Source organism: Clinocottus analis, unplaced genomic scaffold, assembly GCF_023055335.1.
Source record: "Clinocottus analis isolate CAN_PGR_092001 unplaced genomic scaffold, fCliAna1.0.p SCAF_1, whole genome shotgun sequence".
Taxonomy (NCBI): domain Eukaryota; kingdom Metazoa; phylum Chordata; class Actinopteri; order Perciformes; family Cottidae; genus Clinocottus; species Clinocottus analis.
Genome location: NW_027175820.1, coordinates 20,567,534 through 20,590,231, shown reverse-complemented (window position 1 = coordinate 20,590,231; position 22,698 = coordinate 20,567,534). Strand labels below are relative to the sequence as shown.

The 22,698-nt window shown below is 41.2% G+C and overlaps 1 protein-coding gene across 4 annotated transcripts in view; it reads left to right on the top strand.

Annotated features, from left to right (window-relative positions):
* The window catches only part of adcy7 (adenylate cyclase 7), a 49,186-nt gene that overhangs the window by 9,581 nt on the left and 16,907 nt on the right, over positions 1-22,698 (top strand). For all 4 annotated transcript variants that reach the window (XM_068568419.1, XM_068568500.1, XM_068568339.1 and 1 more), the window contains exons 2-6: positions 12,232-12,937; positions 18,255-18,452; positions 18,612-18,776; positions 19,111-19,260; positions 22,022-22,182. In XM_068568419.1, the coding sequence (XP_068424520.1) occupies positions 12,773-12,937; positions 18,255-18,452; positions 18,612-18,776; positions 19,111-19,260; positions 22,022-22,182 (839 nt within the window). In that variant the 5' untranslated portion in view covers positions 12,232-12,772. The remainder of the gene's footprint in view (positions 1-12,231; positions 12,938-18,254; positions 18,453-18,611; positions 18,777-19,110; positions 19,261-22,021; positions 22,183-22,698) is intronic.

Here is a 22,698-nt window from a genome sequence, read left to right as displayed (position 1 = left end):
GGCCAAATGCTTACACTTGTGTCTTTCGTTGGATTTCTCTGTTGCTTAATTTGATTAAGATGGGTTCTCTTGGTAGTTGTTGCACTTTGTTCAGCAGCAGTTTTTAAACTGTGTGTTTAACTAACAAGAGTTATAAACAACTGGTGGATGGAAATCTTTACTAAAAACAGAATAAAACACATTTCTTAGGAATTAAAGGATGAGTCTGGTGGTATTCTATAGTTTTCTTATCAATTTATTACATGAAAAGAATTAAACCAACAGTACTTTGATCGAAGTATTGTCTGTATCCAAAGCCTCATGTAGCTTATTCCTCACTGCCAAAAAAACTGTAAAAAGCGTATCAATGAGCTTCATTGCAATGAACATGAGCACTGTTTGTAGTTTATCGTTAGTGTATTAGTCATACACTGTTCAGGCACTGTGAAGTCTCACCAGCGCTCCAAATACATGACTGGAAACAATCCAAAATGCACTTTGTACTGCTGTATGAGTAACATACAGCTGTTTTAGGAAATTGCCTTTTTTGCCTTGCTTTAAACTTTCTTCAGTAGGGACAAGTCAAAAAGACTTTGGGGACCCATATTTGGGGATCTTTTTATTGGATTCTTAGACAAAAAAAGAAGTATGCAGGACTAAAAAGACACAATAAATGTAAAAAGTACCAAAATGTGATCCATGCTATTTCAATCCGCATTGTTTTTAGCAAGAATAATCAAATAAATAATAAATAAAATCATCTTTTCAGGATCTCGTATCCTCATTGCATTGGATGAGTTCTTCACACCTGGATGACTTGTCTGTGTGTAGCACAGACATTGTGACTCATATTTGGGAGGGGTTGCAGTGAAACACCCGTCATCTCAAGCCAAGTCCTTTTGAGAAACCAAGTGGGAGTAACCTCGCCTTCACCCAACTTAGCCAAAAAACTCTTCGTCCCACTCAGCCACAAAAACCCCAGGAAGGGTGCTACAACCTGCAGACATTCCTAAATGTGTCGCCCTTCGACGGCGATGCTTTCCTCCACATTCTTTGGCTCACAGTGGCAAAACATAGGAGGTGGCTTCTACAAAACGTCAAACTACTCCAGCCATGCCCTTTACTGTAAGGCTGCCACAGACAAGGCCCTCCATTGAAAGTCATGGAAGAGTAGCGTGCCAGTGGCCACCTCGAGGTGAAGCAAACATACACCAGTTGAATAAAAAGGGAAAAGGATGGGAACACGAATGTTAAAAGTGCTAATGAAGACACTCAGTAGAGAGATAACAATGCTATTAGTGAAATCCTTTGGCTCCCTCCACTCCAGTCATCCATAACTCCCAGGAGGCATTTGAGGTAATGAGATCCCTCTGTGCTCCTTCTGCGTCACTCCTATCGTCTGACTTCTCTGCTGCTGCACGACTATAATTGAAGGCTTAGGGAGAATGTGCCATTCCATGCAACACTTATAGCACATACAGTCAGCGTTTCTTTTCCCATGTTATCTGTCTCAGCACAGCTATTCATGCCATTCACCATATTTACAACCAGGTAGTCACTCAATCAACTTTTTTTTTGTGGCGGTTGGGTTTGAAATGTTAAGCTCAGGTGAAAGTTAAAGTGTTAATAAGATTTCCAATACGTCTATGGGGAAATGTGTCCAGGCTATTTGACCTATCCTAACTGTAATCATCCAGCGGTCGTAGCTCAGAGCCGGTGGACCAGCTCCAGTTCTGAAGCTCATGCCCTGATCAAGGGCAGTAGCAGGAGTATTCACACTCTCTAATGCCTAACGTGCCTGTCTTTTGGCATGGAAGGAAATCCAACACCGTGATTTAACACTGCTAATCACTGAGCAACTGTGCCACCAACAAAGTGGGATATTGATGGCCTCTGAGCAACATTGCTGAGACACTTAAGGTTTAGCTGCTTGCCTCAAGGTCAGTCATTTTGTTTTTTTGATAGATGGCAGTGTCGCTGAACGTCTTGTCACATCACCCCTCTTGTAGTATCACTCTCGGCTGCCATCAAGGGCTGTGCCTCTACTCTGTTGTTTGGCTCTGGCTGTATTGTGTAGTATACTTAAGTGTGCATGAGGCCGTGTGGACAGGGTGTGTTCGACAACACTCACTGGATCTCTATGTTTGAGTCGGGGCCAGGCAGCTGTTAGCCCATGCAGACCAACTGACTCCTCCTTGCTGGCACACCCAATGACACCAAGAGTCGGCACTAAAGAAGTTGATACTTGAAGGAGAATCAAACCACTACATGCACATTGTCATATAATTTTCACTGGAAATGATTGTGGCGTTGAAACATATTGTTAGCATTTGCTGTGTGCAGTTGTCCTCCTGGACCCCTACAACAATGCAATTGCAGGACTCTTAGTACAGTTACATGCACACATGTTCATACTACTCTCCCTAGATTCCCTTCTATTCTGCACACAGATGCTTTGACTAACTATGTGCAAGTGCATCCTTCCTGGCTTCCCACGCACAAGCACTGCTTGAACAATTGCTGTACGTTAAAAGCTGTTGCCTCTTTGTCTATGAGGATGTTCCCGGTAAACCATCACATTTGGACCATTGCAAATGTTTGCAACAGCTGAAGTATAGAAAATAACACAATGTGGGAAAAAAGCAAAAAACACAGAACATACTGTACATGCAGCATGGCTTGGGCGCTTAGCTTTCCCATCAATAGGATGTTTCTGGTAGGTGCTGCTCAAATGCAAACCTACACAACAATTTGTGCAATGTAGTCATTTTAGCATTGTGCATTTTTGATTGGAAATCGAGTCGGACTCTCAAATGGCAGGCTCACCTTTTTCATCTAAATCCTGGAATGTGTTTGATAAAAGGTGGAGGATGTGGCCTTGCTGTGTTTGAACCAAGCCAACTTTTGTTTACATAACATTTTGCCACTCTGTTTGCCATGCTTCTGTTGGAGACCTTGAAGACCGCAGGAAGAGAAGGAGAGACTTAGATGCAGCAATGGGTCGATAGCCACATCGTTTGATTCATCTTAACGCAAAAATAAATATCGCAAGGGGCGAAGTCACAGTCTGCGCATGGACTCACCCAGGGAATATTAATCCCCTCACTCTAAAAGCTTTAGTCTAAAGTTATTTAAATGCACACTTTATTCGAGCATCAGATCTGTCAGTATGAGAATTACTGTGTTGTGTTTTAGTAAAAGCTGTGTGGGAATTGCCAGTCTTATCTGTCTCATGCCATGTACCAGAGCAGAATAAACTCTTCGAAAGGTAGTACTGTATTTGTTGGTCACGTCCATGTGTGATCGCCACGTTGTCTGGCTTTGTATTTCTCATTGTCAGTTTTTTCTTTTTGTAGCTTTTTTACAGAGAAATGTTATACAGCAGAAGCAGCAGCAGCACACTTCTCCCTGACACATTGTATAAACGCAAGAGGACCTTATCCACAGTGGAAGGAGTAATATGCGGAAAGTAAACCACATACATGGTTATGTTGAGCAGAATATATTCTCACACATTGCTGCGATACAGAGAATGTATAGGTATATTATAGGGATATTTAGATGTGGCTGGTGGAACAAATGATGTATGAAAATAGAGCGCGACAGGAACTTTGGCCAAATGCTACCAGTCGGGGTTGGCCATAAACCGCCTGCCTCGTTAAAATGTTCAACATTGTTGGAACCCCTCCCTCGGTCAACGAAGACAGAACTTTTGAACATCTGAATATTGTTGGGATTTCTTCAGAGAGCCAAAGTTCTGATAAAACTACAAACATCAAGATTCCTTACACCTTTTGTTTTTAATGTTGGACTCAACTTTATATCAACAGCACATGTTGGCAATGCAAAGCAGAGTCCATTTATATTACAGGTTAATTTCACTTTGACCTGGTGTAATTGAGGTCACACATGCCAACTTTCTTTTGATTGAATGGTTTTGAGACAATATAAGGTAGACGCACACACCCACAACCACAGACATACACGTACACACACTCTCACACCCACTTTGGTATAGTGGTCGTTGATGAGGTGTGTGTACTAATGATAGGTTACAAAGGAGAATATGCAATATATTCCAATGACCTATTATTATTATTATTATTATAGCTCAATATACCTCCACTATACCTCCCCTATATCATAACACACACACTGAGTCACAGAGTACGTTTGAAAGCAGAATGGTAACCTTTCATTTGTCTTGTGATATTGTGTAATAGATATTATGTAATTCCATTGTCAATGTGGAGTTCAAATCACTGATGTCAAGGTACCATTAACCTAATTGACATTTGATGAGGACAAAGACCTCACCCTGTTGTACAAACATCCATGAGCTAATATTTAGAATCTAAAAATATATTTACAGACAGAATGTATTGGCACACAATTGGGTTGTAACCAATATTAAATTGGAAAAGGCAGTGGCCCATTGCATATTGCTGTGTTTTTATTAACTTTATTCATTGGTTCATGTGTGTAAAACTTGACTGTTAAATATTCTGCTATTGTGTTTAATATGTACACACACACACACACAGACACACACACAAGAACTAGTGACAGAAATAGAGGAGACCTCTCCCTCATGTGTTTCCATTCAAAGGTTACCTCTTTCAGTCACTGTGCCACAGGATGCAGGTCAGCCATCACAGCTGACAGATGAGGGCGTGGTGGTGATACGGAGCATTACACACGCACACAGAAGAATTGGTTTGCAGGTCAAACTTGTGCGCTTCAACAGGGATTTTCCTACAGTGAAAGTCCTTACAGCGTTGCTCCTTCTTGGTGGGGCCTCCATTGTCGGGGTTTCCCAAAGATAACAGATAACATGTTTTAATGAAGATGATCATCGTTCAGAATAGGTTTCCCTCTAATGCCTGGCACTTGTATGTAGGGAATACTTAATCCTTGCTTCTCTAAATGGGCCTAAAACACTACAGCTTGTAAACCTGTGATTCACATTGCAAATCTTTTTGATGTTGCACATATTATCGTGTGGCGTTCGAATGATTGTCAGCCTCCTAAACAAAATGCTGTTTGACAGTGAAGGTCAAATAGTGCAGTTATGTGGGCATGTACAGTATGAAACAACACTACTTATGACAGTGGATTGTAGAAAACATGCACCAGATGGCCAGCCGGGGCTTTATAGAATCCTGGAAAATAACCATCATCAGAGTGATCTATTGCTGCCACCCGTTTCTGCTGCAGTCGTTTTGTTTAGCTGTGTAAACAGCGCTCTGCTTGCAGATGTTGAGGTTTCTCTTTGACCGGCATTGCCAGTAGTAAGCTGGGCTGTCTGGCGCACACAGGGATAATTATGGTTTTCTTATTGGTGGTGGTTGAAGGGGCTGTCCGTACAGAGGGGGCCCTGCAGTTACAGGATGAAGCAGGTCCAGTTGCGAAACCTGAAATGGGGATGTGGCTGGCTACACCAACTGGAAACAGTGGTCTCTCTCATTGTAGCGCATTCTTTCCACCCAGCCTGTTTCCAAATTCTGACCAAAATAAAAAACCCCAACAAAAGAAGTAAAAAAATGTCATTAAAGCTCATCTTTCAGTGTGTACGACTGTACACATGTTGTGTGTGTTACACACTGGAATAGTTTTAGTACACAATAGAATCCTGTGGAACTGAGCTGGATTTAAAAAAAAAGCTACGATAATATTTCTAACATCCCACATATATGTATGTATACTTGAGAATTCCAACTCTGACCAGGTTAAACTTTTTATTGAGTTTGTCTGAAACAAACAACAATTCACAGACAAAAGCGAGTCAAAGGTTCAGAGATGAGCAATAAGTTCTGTCGGCTGCTGCTGTGTAAATCTCCTGACCTCAACACCCAGGGGTTGAATGAGGTTGGTTGTTTATTGCTTTTGCTATCAAATAACATTAAATATTTTTGGATTATTTTTAACCATAACTTGTTTCATTGAATAACAAACTCATCTAATTACATTCTGCTCAGGATGACCCGGATGACTGATGGGACAACAGTTTTCCTCTGTGAGTGTGCAAGTTTTTTCAAACCCAAACTGCGTATGAGAAGGAAATGGCATAGACTAATCCAATGAAAGCTATTTCAATATTGGATTTGCCCCATGGCTGATATGTTTAGATCAAACTTCTATGTATCTTTAAATCAATAAACCCCTCTGTGGACTGCTGTTTGTGTCAAGCAGCAGAATTTATGGTTTCACTTGTGGTGGTGCGAATTGGCTCCTGTTTGTGGAAGTAAATGTGAAACACTTGAGCAGTGACGGCCAGCTTCCGAGTTGCTTGCACTTCCTGTATTTATTATAAGCAATGGCATTTCAATGTGGCTAATTCAATACCAGTAGACAGTACTGGGAGGAGAGATGGGAAAGGACAGAAGGCCTAATCTAATCTGTCCTGGGCATTGTAGTACATACATCAGTCATCGGTTTATTGAAAGGCTCTGTTGATACAAGCTCCTGCACGATCACATGGCCGAGACCCCAACCCAATTCTGACCGGCATAGAATTTGTCCCATGTGCAAACTAAAAATAACACGGGGCAATTTTGTCTTGTAAAGTTATTGATGTATATCATGGCAAGTAATAATATTTGAAAAATATTATGGCTTCTTAATGGCTCATGTTTTAGTTAAAGAAATTTAAAAAAGATGGCCATTGCATTACGGGCTGCATTGTCCACACAACAATTCTAAATCAAGGATCTGTTACAAACTTTTACCTGTCTTGTGTTGTCTACAAAGGATACCAAATGTTTCTATAAAATATGGCAAAATGTATTAAAGAAAAGTTTAAAGTTGGCAATGCGTCTCAACTATTGTAACAACAACCATTTTCCAAATAACGCCTTTCTCTTTTTTTCCCTCATACAATCATTGTTCTTGCTTAGAAGAACAGCCTCCCAACAAAAGACCAGTAAATCAACGAAGCATATAAAATAAATTGTTAAAAATAAAGCTTTTACTCTGTCAGCGATTGATCCCTCAAAAGTACACTAACTGAAAAGGCCTTGCCCTCTATAAACATCTTAACCTTTGTAACAATGTGACATTTTGTGATTTATCTGAAAGGTCACATTTACAAGTTCCCCAATCTGCATTCATAATAAACTGCCAAGTAATATCTTCAATAAAAAATATCAGTTCCAACAATTTGAAATTCGTGGTAAAGTGTAAATAAAAAAAGTGTAAATAAATTGGCGCTGATGACTAATTGCACACTGACTACTCTGTGAGAAACTGGGTACAAGATCACGGGCTATATACTGTTTGCAATGATGTGTTGGACATTTACTGGCGTCTTAACCACCGACAGAACAACCATTTAATGATATTGACATTTAAGTGACCAAATAAAGTACATCAACAAAGAGAGAGAACAAAAGAACCCACATGTGGGCGAGCAAGGAGGAGCGTGTACATGAGAGTATTGAAACTGAAATGAACTCGGTCTATGTTTAGAACGTATAAAATGTAAGTCTCTGTCTTCCATGGTTTTGCAAAAAAAATCAAGTTATGAAAGAAGAATGACAACCCGAGATTAACATGCCTCACACGGAGGGGTTAAATTAGCCTTGAACTCTTGACCGTGTGAAAGGGTTATTAAGACATTAAACAGCATTTTTCAGTGTTTCTTTTACTTGAATGCTTGACCGAAGCAAGCCAGCTCTCCAGCTGATGTCCACAAGACTGGTCTCCTCTGGTTGGGCTGACCTTTACTCGCATCACCTTTAACCCCTGTTCTGTGGAGCATGGGCTCGTTCACTATGTTGTTTTACAGAGGTCACTCTTTGTCCCTTTTTTTTTGTCCAGGCTTATGGAATAGCACAAAGACGGCCATAAAAGCAGGGTGATTTGCTTGGGAAAGAAAGCTGCCTGTTAGCTCTCCATGAAATTGCTTTGAATTGGGTGTAGGTTTGGTGAAGATGTGACCAGATCTGTCGATAAGATGCATTTATTACCCATGTGATTATTGGGCGTAAAGAATCCACGGATTGGCCGTTCCCAGACAGCATTGAACAATAAAATTTCCCCAGACAATGGCAGTCGAACTTTCCATGCTTCATTGAAATTGATTTTTTTCTAAAAATCTCTTGGCCTTGAATCGGGCTCAGGTCGGAGGCAAATTAAAATTCATTCATGATAACTAATGGCCTTTCAAGCATCAAAGTCTAATATGCTTCAGGACTGAGCCAAAACAATACAAAATGTGTCACCATCCACTTTGTGTCACGTAAAGGTATAACTATATTGTGTCGAGCTGTTCGACATATCTCATCCAACTGCTTTACTTGCTTAGCATCTGGCATCGTCCGGTGTTTTTTTTATAAGGTTGACAGCAGATACCGACTCTTGCTTTGTTTCCTTGGAGGCTAAACATGTCACTCGGCTGCTCAACGGACTGCTTGCAACCACAGATTAATGTAATGTAGATACCGGTCCCATGTAGAGACTCTGGATACATAAAAATCAACAGCGCCTGTGGACAGCACACATGTTTTGTATTGTCGAATCTTCGTTGGATCACTGTGTTTATTGTGAATAGAAAGCCTATCCAAAAATATTGGCTTAAGCTTTAATTACTCCTGCTAATCATGGGGCAACAAAAAAAACAACAAATAAACAGAAAAAAATGTCAGCGTGCGTTAAAAAACCATAGAAATGACGACTTTGTAAAAATTATGATTTAAAAAACATTATTGAAACATACCGGTTGCTACTTTCAATGACATGTGTAACGCTTTGGCTTTGAAAAGTAACTTGCCGTAATTTATTAGTCTCCCCAGTGTCGCCCCGTGTAATGAAATCCCACCCAGCATGGTTTCCCGATTATCATTGTCACACTGTCGTTTTTTCTGAAGCCGTCTATGAGATACACACACAGAGACTACAGGCCGATCCCAGTGTCTGTTACACTCCACCGTCTCTTTTCTTTGACACAAGGGTCTGTACATTCCTGCATCTCAGCAGGAAGCACACAGTGACGTTAGTCGGTTTTTGTACGGCTGCTGTTCCAAGATTCAGTGACGCCAGTTTACAAGGCCGCTATGTGATTCTCTCAAATTGCCAAGCTTTCAGAGTAAAAGACCTGGCACTCAATGCAGCACAGTTTCAGCTATTCATCCGAGCTCGCTGAGAGACTCGGCTCTATTGAAGCGTACATCCCTGTCTGTTCTCCCAGCTCAGCCCTATGGCCCAACCACACGTCTTATGGTGCTGCTTTTTTTTTGCCATGGCAACTTTAGAGTCAGAGCATTAAAAAGCCCCATCATGGCCAGGAGCTTTCACATCTGGTAAATGAGAGGTCTTGCAGTGTCAAATTGCTGTTGAAAGACGAGACAAACCCTTTTAAATGCTGAAGTCCCTGGGTCATCTGACCTGGATCGTCGATGTAAGAGCATTCTATTAACCTTTTCACTTCCTTTCCTTGTTGTATTCAGTTGTTGAGGAAACTAGGCTATACACTAGTGAACTGAAACTAAATAGCACATTAACCACTTGACAACTTTACAGCACATTTCTTCTCTGATCACCTTAGCCTGTCTGATCTGTGACTCTTTCAAGCACTTGAAAAACACATGCGATTATTTTCGGTACATGCTGAATTTTCCGCTAAATATTACAAAATATTTGTTGAGCTCCAATTATTGTATTTATTTCTGGGTCGAGCTTGTACGGGGATAGAAAAGCTTTATGGACACCTCAGTGTCCCCAGCTCAAGAGTGACCGCGGCAATAGGCAACCCATTGAATAGAAACGTCTTAGAATGACAGGCTCGTAACTCACAGGTTTAAAAAAATTCTAAAGACACGTACTGGCCAGCAACAACAATGCCTGGGTAGGTTTTGAGGAAGTAGATCAAATCATATTGTTGCCAAAAGAAACCTTGCTGCGCCTTTTCATTCGGAAAGAGTGGCGCCCAATGGAGAAAAGCCAACTCGACCAACCAATGGTTTAACTTCCTCAGACCCTTTGACCAATCGTGTAACGCTATGTTGTAACTCACTTAGTAACTAGCGACTAGTCTCTCAATGTCAGACTTCTGCATTCATAGGGCCGGGGTCCAGCCAAAAATGGGCCAGCGTAGCTTCCCTTCTGCACTTGAGGTTGTTGTCTGGCCAGGTTCTGACTCATCACTAATTGGTCGATCAGTGTGCCACTTTCCAAGAAACAATACAATTCCAGAGATTTGTTCATTGAAGCATGGATTTAAGGAAAACCATCTAGACCGAGCCATGACGCTGAAAGAAACAGCTGATGGCTTTGTTTAGTTTCTTCCAAGAAGAAAGGTACATTGGCAGATAGACAAAAGCACATCCTGTGGTCCATTGAATAGTTGTCTCCTTGAAGGTCTACTGTTGTTCCCTGTCAGATAAATACCGTCTGGACTGTCTCCGTAGTGGTTTTAACTGCTTCATGTGCCTGACCTTTGATGCCCCTTAATGTTTTTCTTTTGTTGCTTTTACCTGCATGTGCATTCCCATGCATGTGATCATAAAATAGAGTCTATATGCGACTGACATATTTTGTTCCTGCTTTGTCTACCAATCGCGATGACATTTACAGTAACATCAGCACTGCATACAGTTGTTCCCAGGTTTAAGAGCTACACCTGGCATTTAGTAGGTATGTGGTAAATGATTCTCTCAGTGTAAACGCCAGTAAACATCTACTCAGGGTTCCCTTCTTATGGGCCAGCTGGTTCTTATTGATGCAAAAGTAGGACGCGATCCCTCACCGGCAGTACGAGCTTTTGTTTTTACCTCCCTGCTCTCCCTCTTGCTTTTACTGCCCTCAGCCTGCCGGTGGTGTATTATCTGAGGCTGGGGAGAGCCGGCTAGATGCTGTTCTGTCCAGCAAAATCGCCATTGAAAAGGAAAGTTAAAAGTGGTTGTAAACTCATCACACCGCTTACTGTGACTGTGCATTTTATCACTACAAGATGGAAGCGTTGCAGGGGACGTTTCCCAAAGACTATGGATGTGTGTGTGCGTGCATACGTGTGTGCGTGCGTGTGTGTGTGTGTGTGTGTGTGTCTTGCCCCTTTTCTGCTCTGCCTTCTCTTTTTATGGCGCATAGCATCTGTCACAGTTGCTATGTGAGGGACAAACATGAAGCAGTGCCCAACACCCACTAGGATAGCGATATTAGCAACGTGAGGAAATTAGGTTTCTATTGACAGTAGTGCGAAGTTCATATTGTTTCTATTGAGTTTCAAGCTCTTGTCTACTCCTCTCCCCCAAATTATTGTATATGTAGCTCTTATTAACGAGAGTTTGAGTAGTTCCATGCCAATTCAGCCCTCCCTAAGTTTTTTAGCTATATAGGAAAACCCCGTTTTAAATCTCAGCAACAGGTAGGATGAATGTATCCGCTGCCTGTCTCTCCTCTCATACTGTGGTGTCTAAGGACTGGTGGGATTATCAGGTCGTCTTGCAGCTCCATTGTTTGAAGAAAGTGTTTTTGACACTGGTATCTTCCATCAGGCACACTGTAGTATTAATGCAACATGGTCCCTCACTCAGCAAGCTCACAACGTATTGTTCCTTGATGGAATTAGTCACGACAGATGCTGAGATTGTTGTTAACGTTAAGTTAATCATCCTTAAACTGGTTTATCTCTCAATGATGCAAACAGTTAGAGATTTTATATGACCAGTCCACACAAAGTATTTAGTCCTTTTCTTTGGTTTTGCGTGTCTATTGTCTCCTTTTATCACAGTTGTGTTGGTTCTCTTGTTTGTTCGTTCAGCTGGCGGGAAATAAAGTTGTTTGTGGCTGCATGGAAGTTCATTCCACAACATTGTATTGTTCAGTAAATGGCTCCAAAGCGACAGCTCTCATTAGCAGTGTGGCTCTTCATTACGGGTGCCTTCTATGAAAGTTCCTGCCAAACCGAGCCAGGACCCCGGGGTAAACATAGACAGGGCTTTCTGGGATGTGGAAATGTAAGAGTCCAGGTATGAATAAGGATGTGCTCATCGAGAGATCCAGATATTTATGTCTCACTCTTACAATATTCCCAGTGAGTCACATGTAATGTCTGATTACAGCCTGCCCTTTTCAGAAGTTACAGCCAGCTTCCTTTTCAGATGAATTAAGCAATATTCCTTGTTGTGTATATATATGCCCATGAAAAAAATTCTGTTCACTTCAATGTTTTTTAGTATTTATATATGTGTGTGCTACCAAACCTTAAGTAAAATAATGTTCTCTTCTTTCCCTCTCCTTCCATCTGCCTGTAAGGAGTGGAGCTGCCAACCTCAGCGCTCCATTACATCCTGAAACCTGGTGGGATCACTGATGACCTTTGTCGCTGCCCTCCCCAGCTCCCGTTTTCCTCCTGCTCTTCCTCCTTATCCCTCTCCTCCCCTTTCTTAAATTCCCCTCCCCTCCTACTCCGTATCTCCCAGCCCCAGGCTTATTACTCAAACCCACTGCAGGGAGCAACACAGTAGCTGGCAAAGGATGAAGCAGGTCTGCCTGCCAACACCAGACAGAGGATAGAAGACACAAAGGGACCAGCGAAGGGGAGAGAGACAGAGAGAGACAGAGAGGACGACTTCGTAAAGAGAGTTACAACGAAGCTGTGAGAGAAGCAACAATAACATTCAAGATGCCACGCCGAAGGTATCCAAGTTTTACTTGAGCGTCATGAGCTAGCAAGGGGGGCCCGAACAGATCTGGAACTGTGGACTCCTTCTTCAACAAGTTCTGGCTCTCACACTCTCCTGCTCTCTCGGGCTCCACGTTAACACCTGATATGCCTCTGTAAGAAGTGTGAGCCATGCCAGCCAAGGGGAAGTATCTGTTGAACAACCAGGAGCTGAAAAATGAGGCGCTGTATCGCAAATTCTCTTGCATCAGCCAGTATCAGCCGCTGGTGCTCCTGCTGGGCCTCTCCATGCTCTCCTGTGGACTCCTCCTCATCCTCTTCTTTGCCCTTCGACTGGTGAGTCTCCACAGCCGTGTGTTTGTGAAAAACTGAAAAAAACGTTGCCCTGTTTGCATATTTTACATTGGTCATGTAGAGTGTTGAGTATCATGGAGTATTTGAAGTTATTGATCGTACTTGCGGTCCTGAACGGTGTTGTGCAAATTCTGACATCCCAAGAGCTCAATGTTCGGTTCACACAGATTAAAATAAACTAGTTAATGTTCATGGTTCACAATTTTTAGTTTTAAACTAAGTTCATGCTTCCAATTATAGATCTTACTCAAACTTGTCTTTTTATAAATATAGACTGACATATTCAATGAGCATTATTGAAGGGGAGATTGTGCTTGTAATGTTAAAGAACTTGAAACTAGTCTCAAAACCTCTGCACATACAAACCAGGTGTGTGCAGATGATACGAGCGCACAGAACAGTCTCCTCCTTTTGATTTCACTTTGACACTGGTCCTGAGCGATACACCTGCTGTGACAGCGTTGCATCCCCCCAGCAATGCCCCGGTATACGTGTCATTTGGCTCCAACAGCCCACACCGATATCGACGAGAGAGAGTGCGCTACTGCTCGATGCATCGACGATGTTGTTGCAGAGACCATCAGAGAGCAAGATATCCCCGGCAGTGGTAGAACAGTTAATAAGGGTCCTCTCTCAGTACACTATACAGTGTTTACATAACGTTCTACACACACACACACACACACACACACACACACACACACATATATATCTATCTCCTGTAGCTCTCAAGAGCTCACACTCAAAGAACAGACATAGAGACAGAGACTCACGTTAGTGAGATGTATATGTTTGAGCTTTATGTTAGTTGAGTTGCCTGTTTTCATTGTGACATTTACAGTCAATTCTGGACTCAAGTAACTTCACTGTTGCGCTTCTCTGTTTCTGACACAGTGCTTCTCTTTGGGGATGATTTAAAAGTTGACTTTACTGTGGCTCGTAAATAATGAAACTGGCAACAAAATTGGCTTCATGGAGTGATTTAGGAATAAACATCAGGGGCTGCATTCAAATCTGTTCTGAAGTTGAGCAGCAAATGTTTCACTCACTGTATGTGACGCACGCACGTACGCGCACGCACGCACAGACACACACACACACACACACACACACACACACACACACACACACACACACACACACACACACCAACCCTGGTAATTACAGTATAGCCCAGGTTATAGTTAAAGTAGGCAGGGAATCTCTGTTTCCTGTGTTTACAGATGTCATCTTACTTCTATCAACCTTTCTTACAGCAGATATTTTAACTTGTCATAGGACAAACATGTGTAACACATAGTTGCCTCTGATCCATGATGTGAGCAAGGAAGTCAAGTTGTTTTAGGATAGTATCTTTCCGAGAGCAAGTTAATTTAGTGCTTTAGTGCTAATAACATTCACAAGAATCACAATTATTCAAATTAAGATAATACAACAGGAAGCCTGGACTTGTCCAGGCTTCCTGTTGTATTATCTTAATGCACAAGATCAGGACCCTGGAACTGCTATGACAACATCTGCCCTCGATAGATATTATCTATTCATGATCAGTTCTTGTAACAGGTGATTTACAGATTATATGGTGTGAATTGTAAGGTCTGTGGCCACTTTTTATATACCTTAATGCAGTCAAATGCAATCCAATGCAACTGTGTACTACTTGTGAGCCTCTGTAACTGAACAAAATTAAACAACTTTTACTTTGTGAGAACAAAAGAAAACTACAGTTCCCATCAAAACAGCGGTGTTTGTTTTATAGTTATAATATCTGCTGTCTAAAAACTTCCTTTCTTCGTCCTATTGGTATTAGAGACTTGTCTGAGCTCCCTAAGACCCCTTGACTCACTTGTGAAGTTGCCTCTTCTGTCAAGTGGAAAATCTAGGGCTTACGGCTTATTATTCTTATCTGAACATATTTAGCAAGCCACATGACTGGTTAAGAAAGGTTGTATTTTTAGTGATTAGAGTAGCTATAAATGTCAATGGGACTTTGAATGAGGTGTACTTAATTCTGCAACAGGACCCATAAGCCCTGGTTTCACTTTAGCTAGCTATAGGTGGAGGTGTTAATTCAATTATACGTTTAAGCATTGAGGTTATGGTGTCAAACTGGCCTGCATTATATTGAGAGGCGCTTCTAATAGTTGTATTAATTCGTGCAGAGAGATTATGGAAATCAAGATGCATTGATAATTATTTTCGAGATTCACAGTTTGAGCATTTTTATATTGCTTTGATGGTGCAGAGAGGAGTGTATGGGGACTAATGTGGCACATTAGCACAACAGCAGTTGCCTCATGTTTGGAGAAGTAGGATGTGACTGGATGGTCAGTTTGAATCTCTAGGTTGGCTGTGAAAATGTGACAAATAAAAAACACTCTCCTCAACAACTACTTAAATAATGCACTCAACTCCCCTTCACTCCCAGTGCAGCTGCCTAGAAGCGTGAATGAGTGAGTGATTGTGTAACTGTTTGAATGTGAGGGAGGACATTGCTGAAATAGACATGAAAATGGGAGGATGCATATTTCAGTCGCTTTCCCCAAGATTAGAGAAAAAGGACAGGTTGGAAATGCATCTATTAAACTAAACTATGTACATGTTTGATAATGCTGGTGATACTTCTCTGTCAGGAAATTGTCTTGCCTTTCCCCACAGTGAGGTTAGGGGGGTCAGGGTGAGCCTCAGAACAGTAGCCCTTCAGCTAGTATAGCCCTTCTATTTTGCTCGAATATACTTCAAAGATATATCTGCCGACGCAGCGTCTTCTCTATCCTGATAGCAATGTCTCCATGCTTAATAAAACCCTGCTACGCTTAAAACCAAACCCCTCTTTTAAGGGTTGATTTTGAAAACAGAATAGAAGAAAAAGGACAGCATCGCTGTCAAAGTGTAGAGCCTGTAATTGCAAATCCGACAGAAAAAGGCAGGTTAAATTGGCTTTGGCGGATCACCTGTTGATGTTGGCATGACGGCATGCAGCATAGCATTCAGTCAGTCCAACGGTTCATATAGGACACTGACAGATTCTGTCACCGGAGATTAAATTACTTTTTCATCGTAACCTTCCCTCTATTGTGTTACTGCTGACTCTCTGGCACACTCCCTTTCTCTCTTCATTGTGCATGTACATAATGATCTTCCACATGCACACAGTCCTTTTGAAATGACTCGATCCCTTATGTACACAAGTGCGCTCGCTCATTGATTTAGTCTCACGCTAATACACACACACACACACACACACACACACACACACACACACACACACACACACACACACATTGTTATGTCCCGCAATTGTCTCATTTATTTGAGTTACTTACTAAGATTATAAATTAAATATGCAACACTTCACAAAATAACAACCTCATCCATCACTTGACATACCATCACTCATCCCTCTATTTCTTTTCTTCTTGGCTGTCTTCCCACACACACAGTTGCCAGGGGTACAGAAGAGTTAAGAGAAAATGTTGGGATGGAGCTTGCATAACGCTGTTGTTAAATGCAAAGGAAGGTCAAGGTTCCTATGGGGGGGATGCGACCAGTGTCAAAAGGCACTGTCAACTTACATAACTCCTCTCCAATCCACATCAGATGAAGAGCAATGCTGAGAGGATAACTGGCTGAGCCGATGTTTCAAGTGTCACTTGTGGCCCTGATTGAATGAAGGGTTGACATTATTTAGGTTCTTAAAATTGATTCTAAGAGGATGTTTGTTGAATGTGTGTGTGTGTGTGTGTGTGTGTGTGTGTGTGTGTGTGTGTGTGTGTGTGTGTGTGTGTGTGTGTGTGTGTGTGTGTGTGTGTGTCATTATAGCCTGCAGTTTCCTCCATACATCAGCTCTTGTTTTGTAATTTCACACATTTTTCTTTTCGTGAGCCACCAAGGCTTTGACTGTTGCCTTTAATTTATAATGTGGTGATGATCTGGTAGTTGATGCATTCTTCACTGTTCACATAAATACAGTGTTTAAAGCTGTGAGGAATTGGCTCTTGTGACATTATTGAAGGACTGTATTGTACTGCAGCACAAGTACAGAAACAGCAAGAGCATTTGCACATTTAGTGCAAAGAAACAATGAACATACTGCACACGGCACGCTGCAAATATTATTGTTCATCAACAGTATATAAATTAATCTGTCTATCAGTAAGAACCTGCCGATACCACAGACATAAATACAGAATGTTATATCATAAAAGGGAGTAATACATTAAAAGTGTGCAAATGCAAGTTTTTTTGCATTGAACATTCTTGATCTGTTCACATGTTTTTGGCTCCTATTCATATAGAATCATTGTAATTTTTCCGCCTGCAAAAAGGTTTTGTCAAGACCCACAGCGGCGCCGGGAGTAGAAAGTGCTTTAGTGGAGATCTGGCATTTTGCAACGCTGCCATGGAAACCAGAAAGCTCAACATACAATGCAGAGATGGCCTTCTCTGAGGAGAGATCTATTAACACTGACTTTGTGCGTCTGTCTCACTCTTGAGCTCTCTTTTAACCCTTTGTTTTCTCTCGTGCTCTCCTTTCAACACTCTCTCTTTCTCTCTCTTCCCCCTCCCCCCTCTTACACCAAGATATTTTACATCTATGTTTGGACAAACATTGCTGTTGCTTTCATGCATATATTTACATGCACAACATACACATATTCACACAAACATGCTTCCTCACATACAAATGCACATGATCTTTTCCCCTGGCTCTTTCCTCTCACTGTACAGTAACTCTGTCAGAAAGATGATTGCCCAAAGCAAAAAGGACGTGTTGCAGAGACTGATTTTAAAGAATTCAATATTGAACATTTAATATCAATGGTTTTGCATCTTATATCAGGTCTACTTTCAGAGTAATTTTCATCAGTCAAAAACAAGCATTTCACTAGTTTGACCACAAGTTCTAATGTAAGTAAAGAGGGGTGGACAAAATAACAGACTTACCATGCACAAAGGTAGAATAACCCTGCAGTATAAAGCCCCTAATGTTTATGTATTTTGATGGGATTTGTAAAGGTGTTAATGAAAACCAGTGTTTAAGGTTGTAGCTTGTAGTGGTGTAAATATGCAGCCAACTTTTGCAGACCGTGAAAAGTTCCTCTACAAGTTTTATAAGGTTTTTTTAAAAACACATTTTTAAAAATGGCAACTGTCTTGATATTAAAACTCCCCCATATCATGAATTGCACTGATACTGAAGTATAATACTCGATGAGATAAATTTGCATTATCAACTGATTTTACTGTAATAAAATGTGCGTTTTATTTTTCTCCTCCTCCCTTGCTGCTGGAGCAGAGCGCAAAGGATCACTGTGCCTTTGTGAGCGTGGTGAGCGGCAGCCTGTGTGTGTTTCTGGCCGTGTTTATGCTGGTGTGTACGGAGATGCTCTCACAGCGATGGAGGCGTCTGCTGGGCCTGATCGTATGGGCAACACACCTCACCATGGGCTACACCTTCATCTTCAGCAGCCCCATCATCCTGCCTTGGGACCAGGTACCCTCATCTCCCCAAAATACAGGCAGACAACAACATACATCTCAATTTGTTTTCCTCCAGGTTGTGTGACATGTGTGACCACACTTTTAAGGCACCAGATGACTTGATTGATTTTAATTGTGGCTTCTTGAAATAATGGAACATTTATGTTTCCAGGTGCCTTTCTTCCTCTTCATCATCTTCACCGTGTACACCATGCTGCCATTCCAGTTGTGGTACGCTGTGGTGCTGAGCTTCATCTCCTCACTGTCCCACATCCTGGTCCTCACACTGCGCCTCACCCTTTATGATGATAACCTCACTCCTTACCTTGCCAACCAGGTAAAAACTGTTTAATCAAAACCATGCCATTATGTTGTAAAACAATTCTGTAATGTTTCTGAATCACGATGCAGACGTGTGTTTAAAGAAGCCAGAAGTTTAAAGTAATGTCTCCAATGAAGGAGTTCAGGGTTTATGTATAACTATTATTTACCATCAACTTTAACCATAGCAATTAGCATAGTTTAGACAATAATGTTTGGCCAGGGTCAGATTAAAAAAAACAAACTCAAAAGTAAAGCCTCTAGTAAGCTAAATAAGTGATTTCTCAATTCTCAAGTGCATGTGTTTCCATTTGCGCTCCAACGCCTGCTGTCTTGTCTTGTTTCTGCAGCTGCTGTCCAACGCAGTGGTGTTTCTGTGTGGCAGTGTGGTAGGAGCCTTCCACAAGGTCCTGATGGAGAAAACCCTGAGGCAGACCTTTCAAGACACCCTGAGGTGCCTGAGTATGCGGATGAAGCTGGAGATAGAAAAAAGACAACAGGTTTGTGAAGCACACGCACATAGAATACCGACATTGGAGAAATGACCATTACATATGAAGGCCTGCAGTTTGTTACCAAAGTCTTTCAAAGTTTGGCTCGCTTTTGTATGGCTTTAGGATATGTGTGTGGTGCCTCCCACCACACACATATGCTTGAGTTAGGCCCACACTACATCCATACAAACTCTCATCAAGTAATGATTTGCTGTCCGTTGTACAATCTTGGAAAAAAAAAGACAATGCACTATTTTTTTATTAAGAAAAGTGTACAGCATATTCTAAACTGAGCATTGTAATACCTTTTTTATTTGTCTGCATCATCTGCATTTCAGTAACCTCACTTATTGGAGACAAACATTACGAACAAATGATGAAAATAACTAATCAGTGATTGTTATTGCCATCCTCTTAAAATTGTATTTTATCTCTAAGCTTTGCCTTTGGCTGGCCACATGTTGACTCTCCCATGGATGTTTTCATTGCGACTAACAAATCCTTCACAAATTAGATTTCCCTGTGATGCCTTTTAAATTAGATGCATCTGCGCTGACTCTCTTTGACTTCAGAGACATTTTTAAAACAGTCATTTGTTATTACTGTTGCTTAGTGGGGAGACAGGGAAGCTGTTGTGTTGCCTAGCAGGACAAGAAGGAATGATATAATCGTCAACATTTGAAACCTCCTGCTGTATTTGAATTGGGGCTGAAAAAAGGGAGCCTGGCGCTCAAAGCTAGCCAAAGAGAACAGGGACATAATAGCATGGTGGGGTAAAATCCAAAACCGTTCCAAATGGGGAACCAATGGGGAACTCACATTGAGTTCCCACATTCATTTCAGCAGGAGGTGTATTCCTGCTGACACGTTTTCACATAAATCAAAGTTAATGTACGTCACTGCATTTAGTGACAACACATTCCTTTTTTCTGGTTCTATGCATTCATAATAAAGTAATATATTATATTTTGTAATACAATGGATAACATTTACAGCAGCACTATATCTTACAGTTGTCCACGATCACCTCAACAAAGCTACTTTATGAGAGATGAGTTTTCATACTTTAGAGTCAGTGGTAAACTGAAGAGAGTAGTTTATATGCACATTCTTATAGATAACTTAACATACAAAATACATTGCCTTAAGTGATCATTTAACCCTCTTGACCCACATGTTGTGTCATCACATGCTGATCTAAAAGAGATGATCCAATTTAGGTTATTTAGCTTTTGGTTTATTTGGACTGAAATGTCAATTTCAAAAACACATTTTCCTCTTTGCAAAAGGAAGGATCCATAAAATTGGGAAATGCGGGAGATTCTAATAAATGAGAAGACAAGACAGTGACCTAGACTACACAGAGAGCCAAATCAACCCTGGCTTCAAAACAAGCATGTGAATGTCTTTAGGTGGCTCGGCTGAAGCTCAGATTTAAATCTCTTTTGAAAATAACTGAATTGAATTGGACGTCACACGCACACACACACACACACACACACAAACACACACACACACACACACACACACACACACACACACACACACACACACACACACACTCCTAATCCCACCTGACCAACCTTGAGCCAACATTAAGGAAAGATTTGTCAATTTTAATTTGACAAAATCCAGATTTGACTGGCTGAAGTACATAATTATGACTCGTAGGGTTTTATGCTTGAATACCTTTTGAAATGAAAAAATGCATGTTTCATCTTCAAGCACAGTTATATCAACTTTTGGTCAGCCAAAATCATCCACAAACTCACAGTTGTGTTTTCATGACTTGTGGGCATTACATTGACTTACATTCAGTCCTTGGAGACTAACCCTAACCACTAAACATAACCACTACCATTCTCATCCTCACCCTAACCTAAACCTAACCGTAGCCTAAACATAAAGAAAGTATTCTCCCTAAAAAAAATATGATTTACATTTTGGGATGTGCATTTTGTCCCCAAAGGCACTAGAGTCCCTTCAATGTGAATGTGTGATCAGACACAAACCTCTTCAAACGCCCCTCTGGTGGTTTGAGGAGGGATTAATAATGTCTGGAGAAGTTGCCTCTTCAGATCTTTGTCTTAATCAAGCCATTGAACTTTGAACACTTATTTGGCCTCTGACTATTATTACTGACTCCAATGCTACTACAGTGTGGAATATTTTTCCTTGTCATGTTGACCATCATTTGACTATCATGGCAGCACGGTGATATTGTGTTTGAATGTACTTGGTATCACTGTATTTACCTGTATGAACATGCTGGTTCCTTCATTAACCACCCATGCTCTAAATACCACTTAAAAGCTTAACAGTACTGAAGCCCCAATAGAGCCATCACAGGTACAGACTGGTGCTAGTTCTGAGACATACCTACAGTAGTGCCACAAAGAAGGAGACTGGCACATTAATACTTTTTTTTTTTAAAAAGCTCATTGTTTACTTGTCAGGTGATTGGCGAGTGCTTGATGAGCCAAAAGTTCATAGCTGGATATTAAAAAGTGCAATGTTGATGAAGTGGGTCTGGGAGTCTGAGCTTGTGATTATGTTTCTGTGTGTGTGTGTGTGTGTGTGTGTGTGTGTGTGTGTGTGTGTGTGTGTGTGTGTGTGTGTGTGTGTGTGTGTGTGTGTGTGTGTGTTTCTGTGTGTGTGGGTGTCTGTCTGTTTTTCTCATCACTGTACATTGAGTGTGGCAGTCAAATAAATCTGGCACACCCAAATTGCAGTGATGTAACTAATCGTGAGTGTTTCATGTTTGCAGGAGAACCTGCTGCAGTCTGTGCTGCCAGTCTACATCTCCATGAAGATGAAGCTCGCCATCATGGAGCGCTTGCAAGACTGTAAAGACAAAGAAGAACAACAGCGACTGGTCAAAGATAACAACTTCCACAGTCTTTATGTTAAGAGGCACGAGAATGTCAGGTACAACCCCAAACCACCTTCAAATACAGAGAAAGCCATAGATCTTTGAGTTAATTGATCATTAAATAGCCATTGTTATTAAGAATCACTTCATCATGGGGTCATTATTTTGCTCGTCAAACCATGCACTTGATTTAAAGGCATGACTTATGGAGCAGTCATCAATAAGTATGCCTGATAATTTGAAAGTAACACGTTTCTGTGGCCTAAACCTGCAGTGCATACAATTGGTAACAGGAGAATGAGACTACAATCAGACACTCATTTTGTGAAAACGTAACTTAAAACGACTTTAAAAAAGGAGACAAATGGGTTATGGTCTTGTCTTTTCTGAACGTGGATTCCTTTTTTGCTTTGTTTGATATTTAAAAAGTATAAATAATAATGTGTCCTTTTTTAATCCCCGCGGGGGAAATTCTTCTCTGCATTTGACCCGTTCTTGATTAAGGAGCAGTGGGCTGCCCTGTGAGGCGCCCGGGGAGCAATTAGGGGTGAAGTGTCTAGCTCAGGGACACT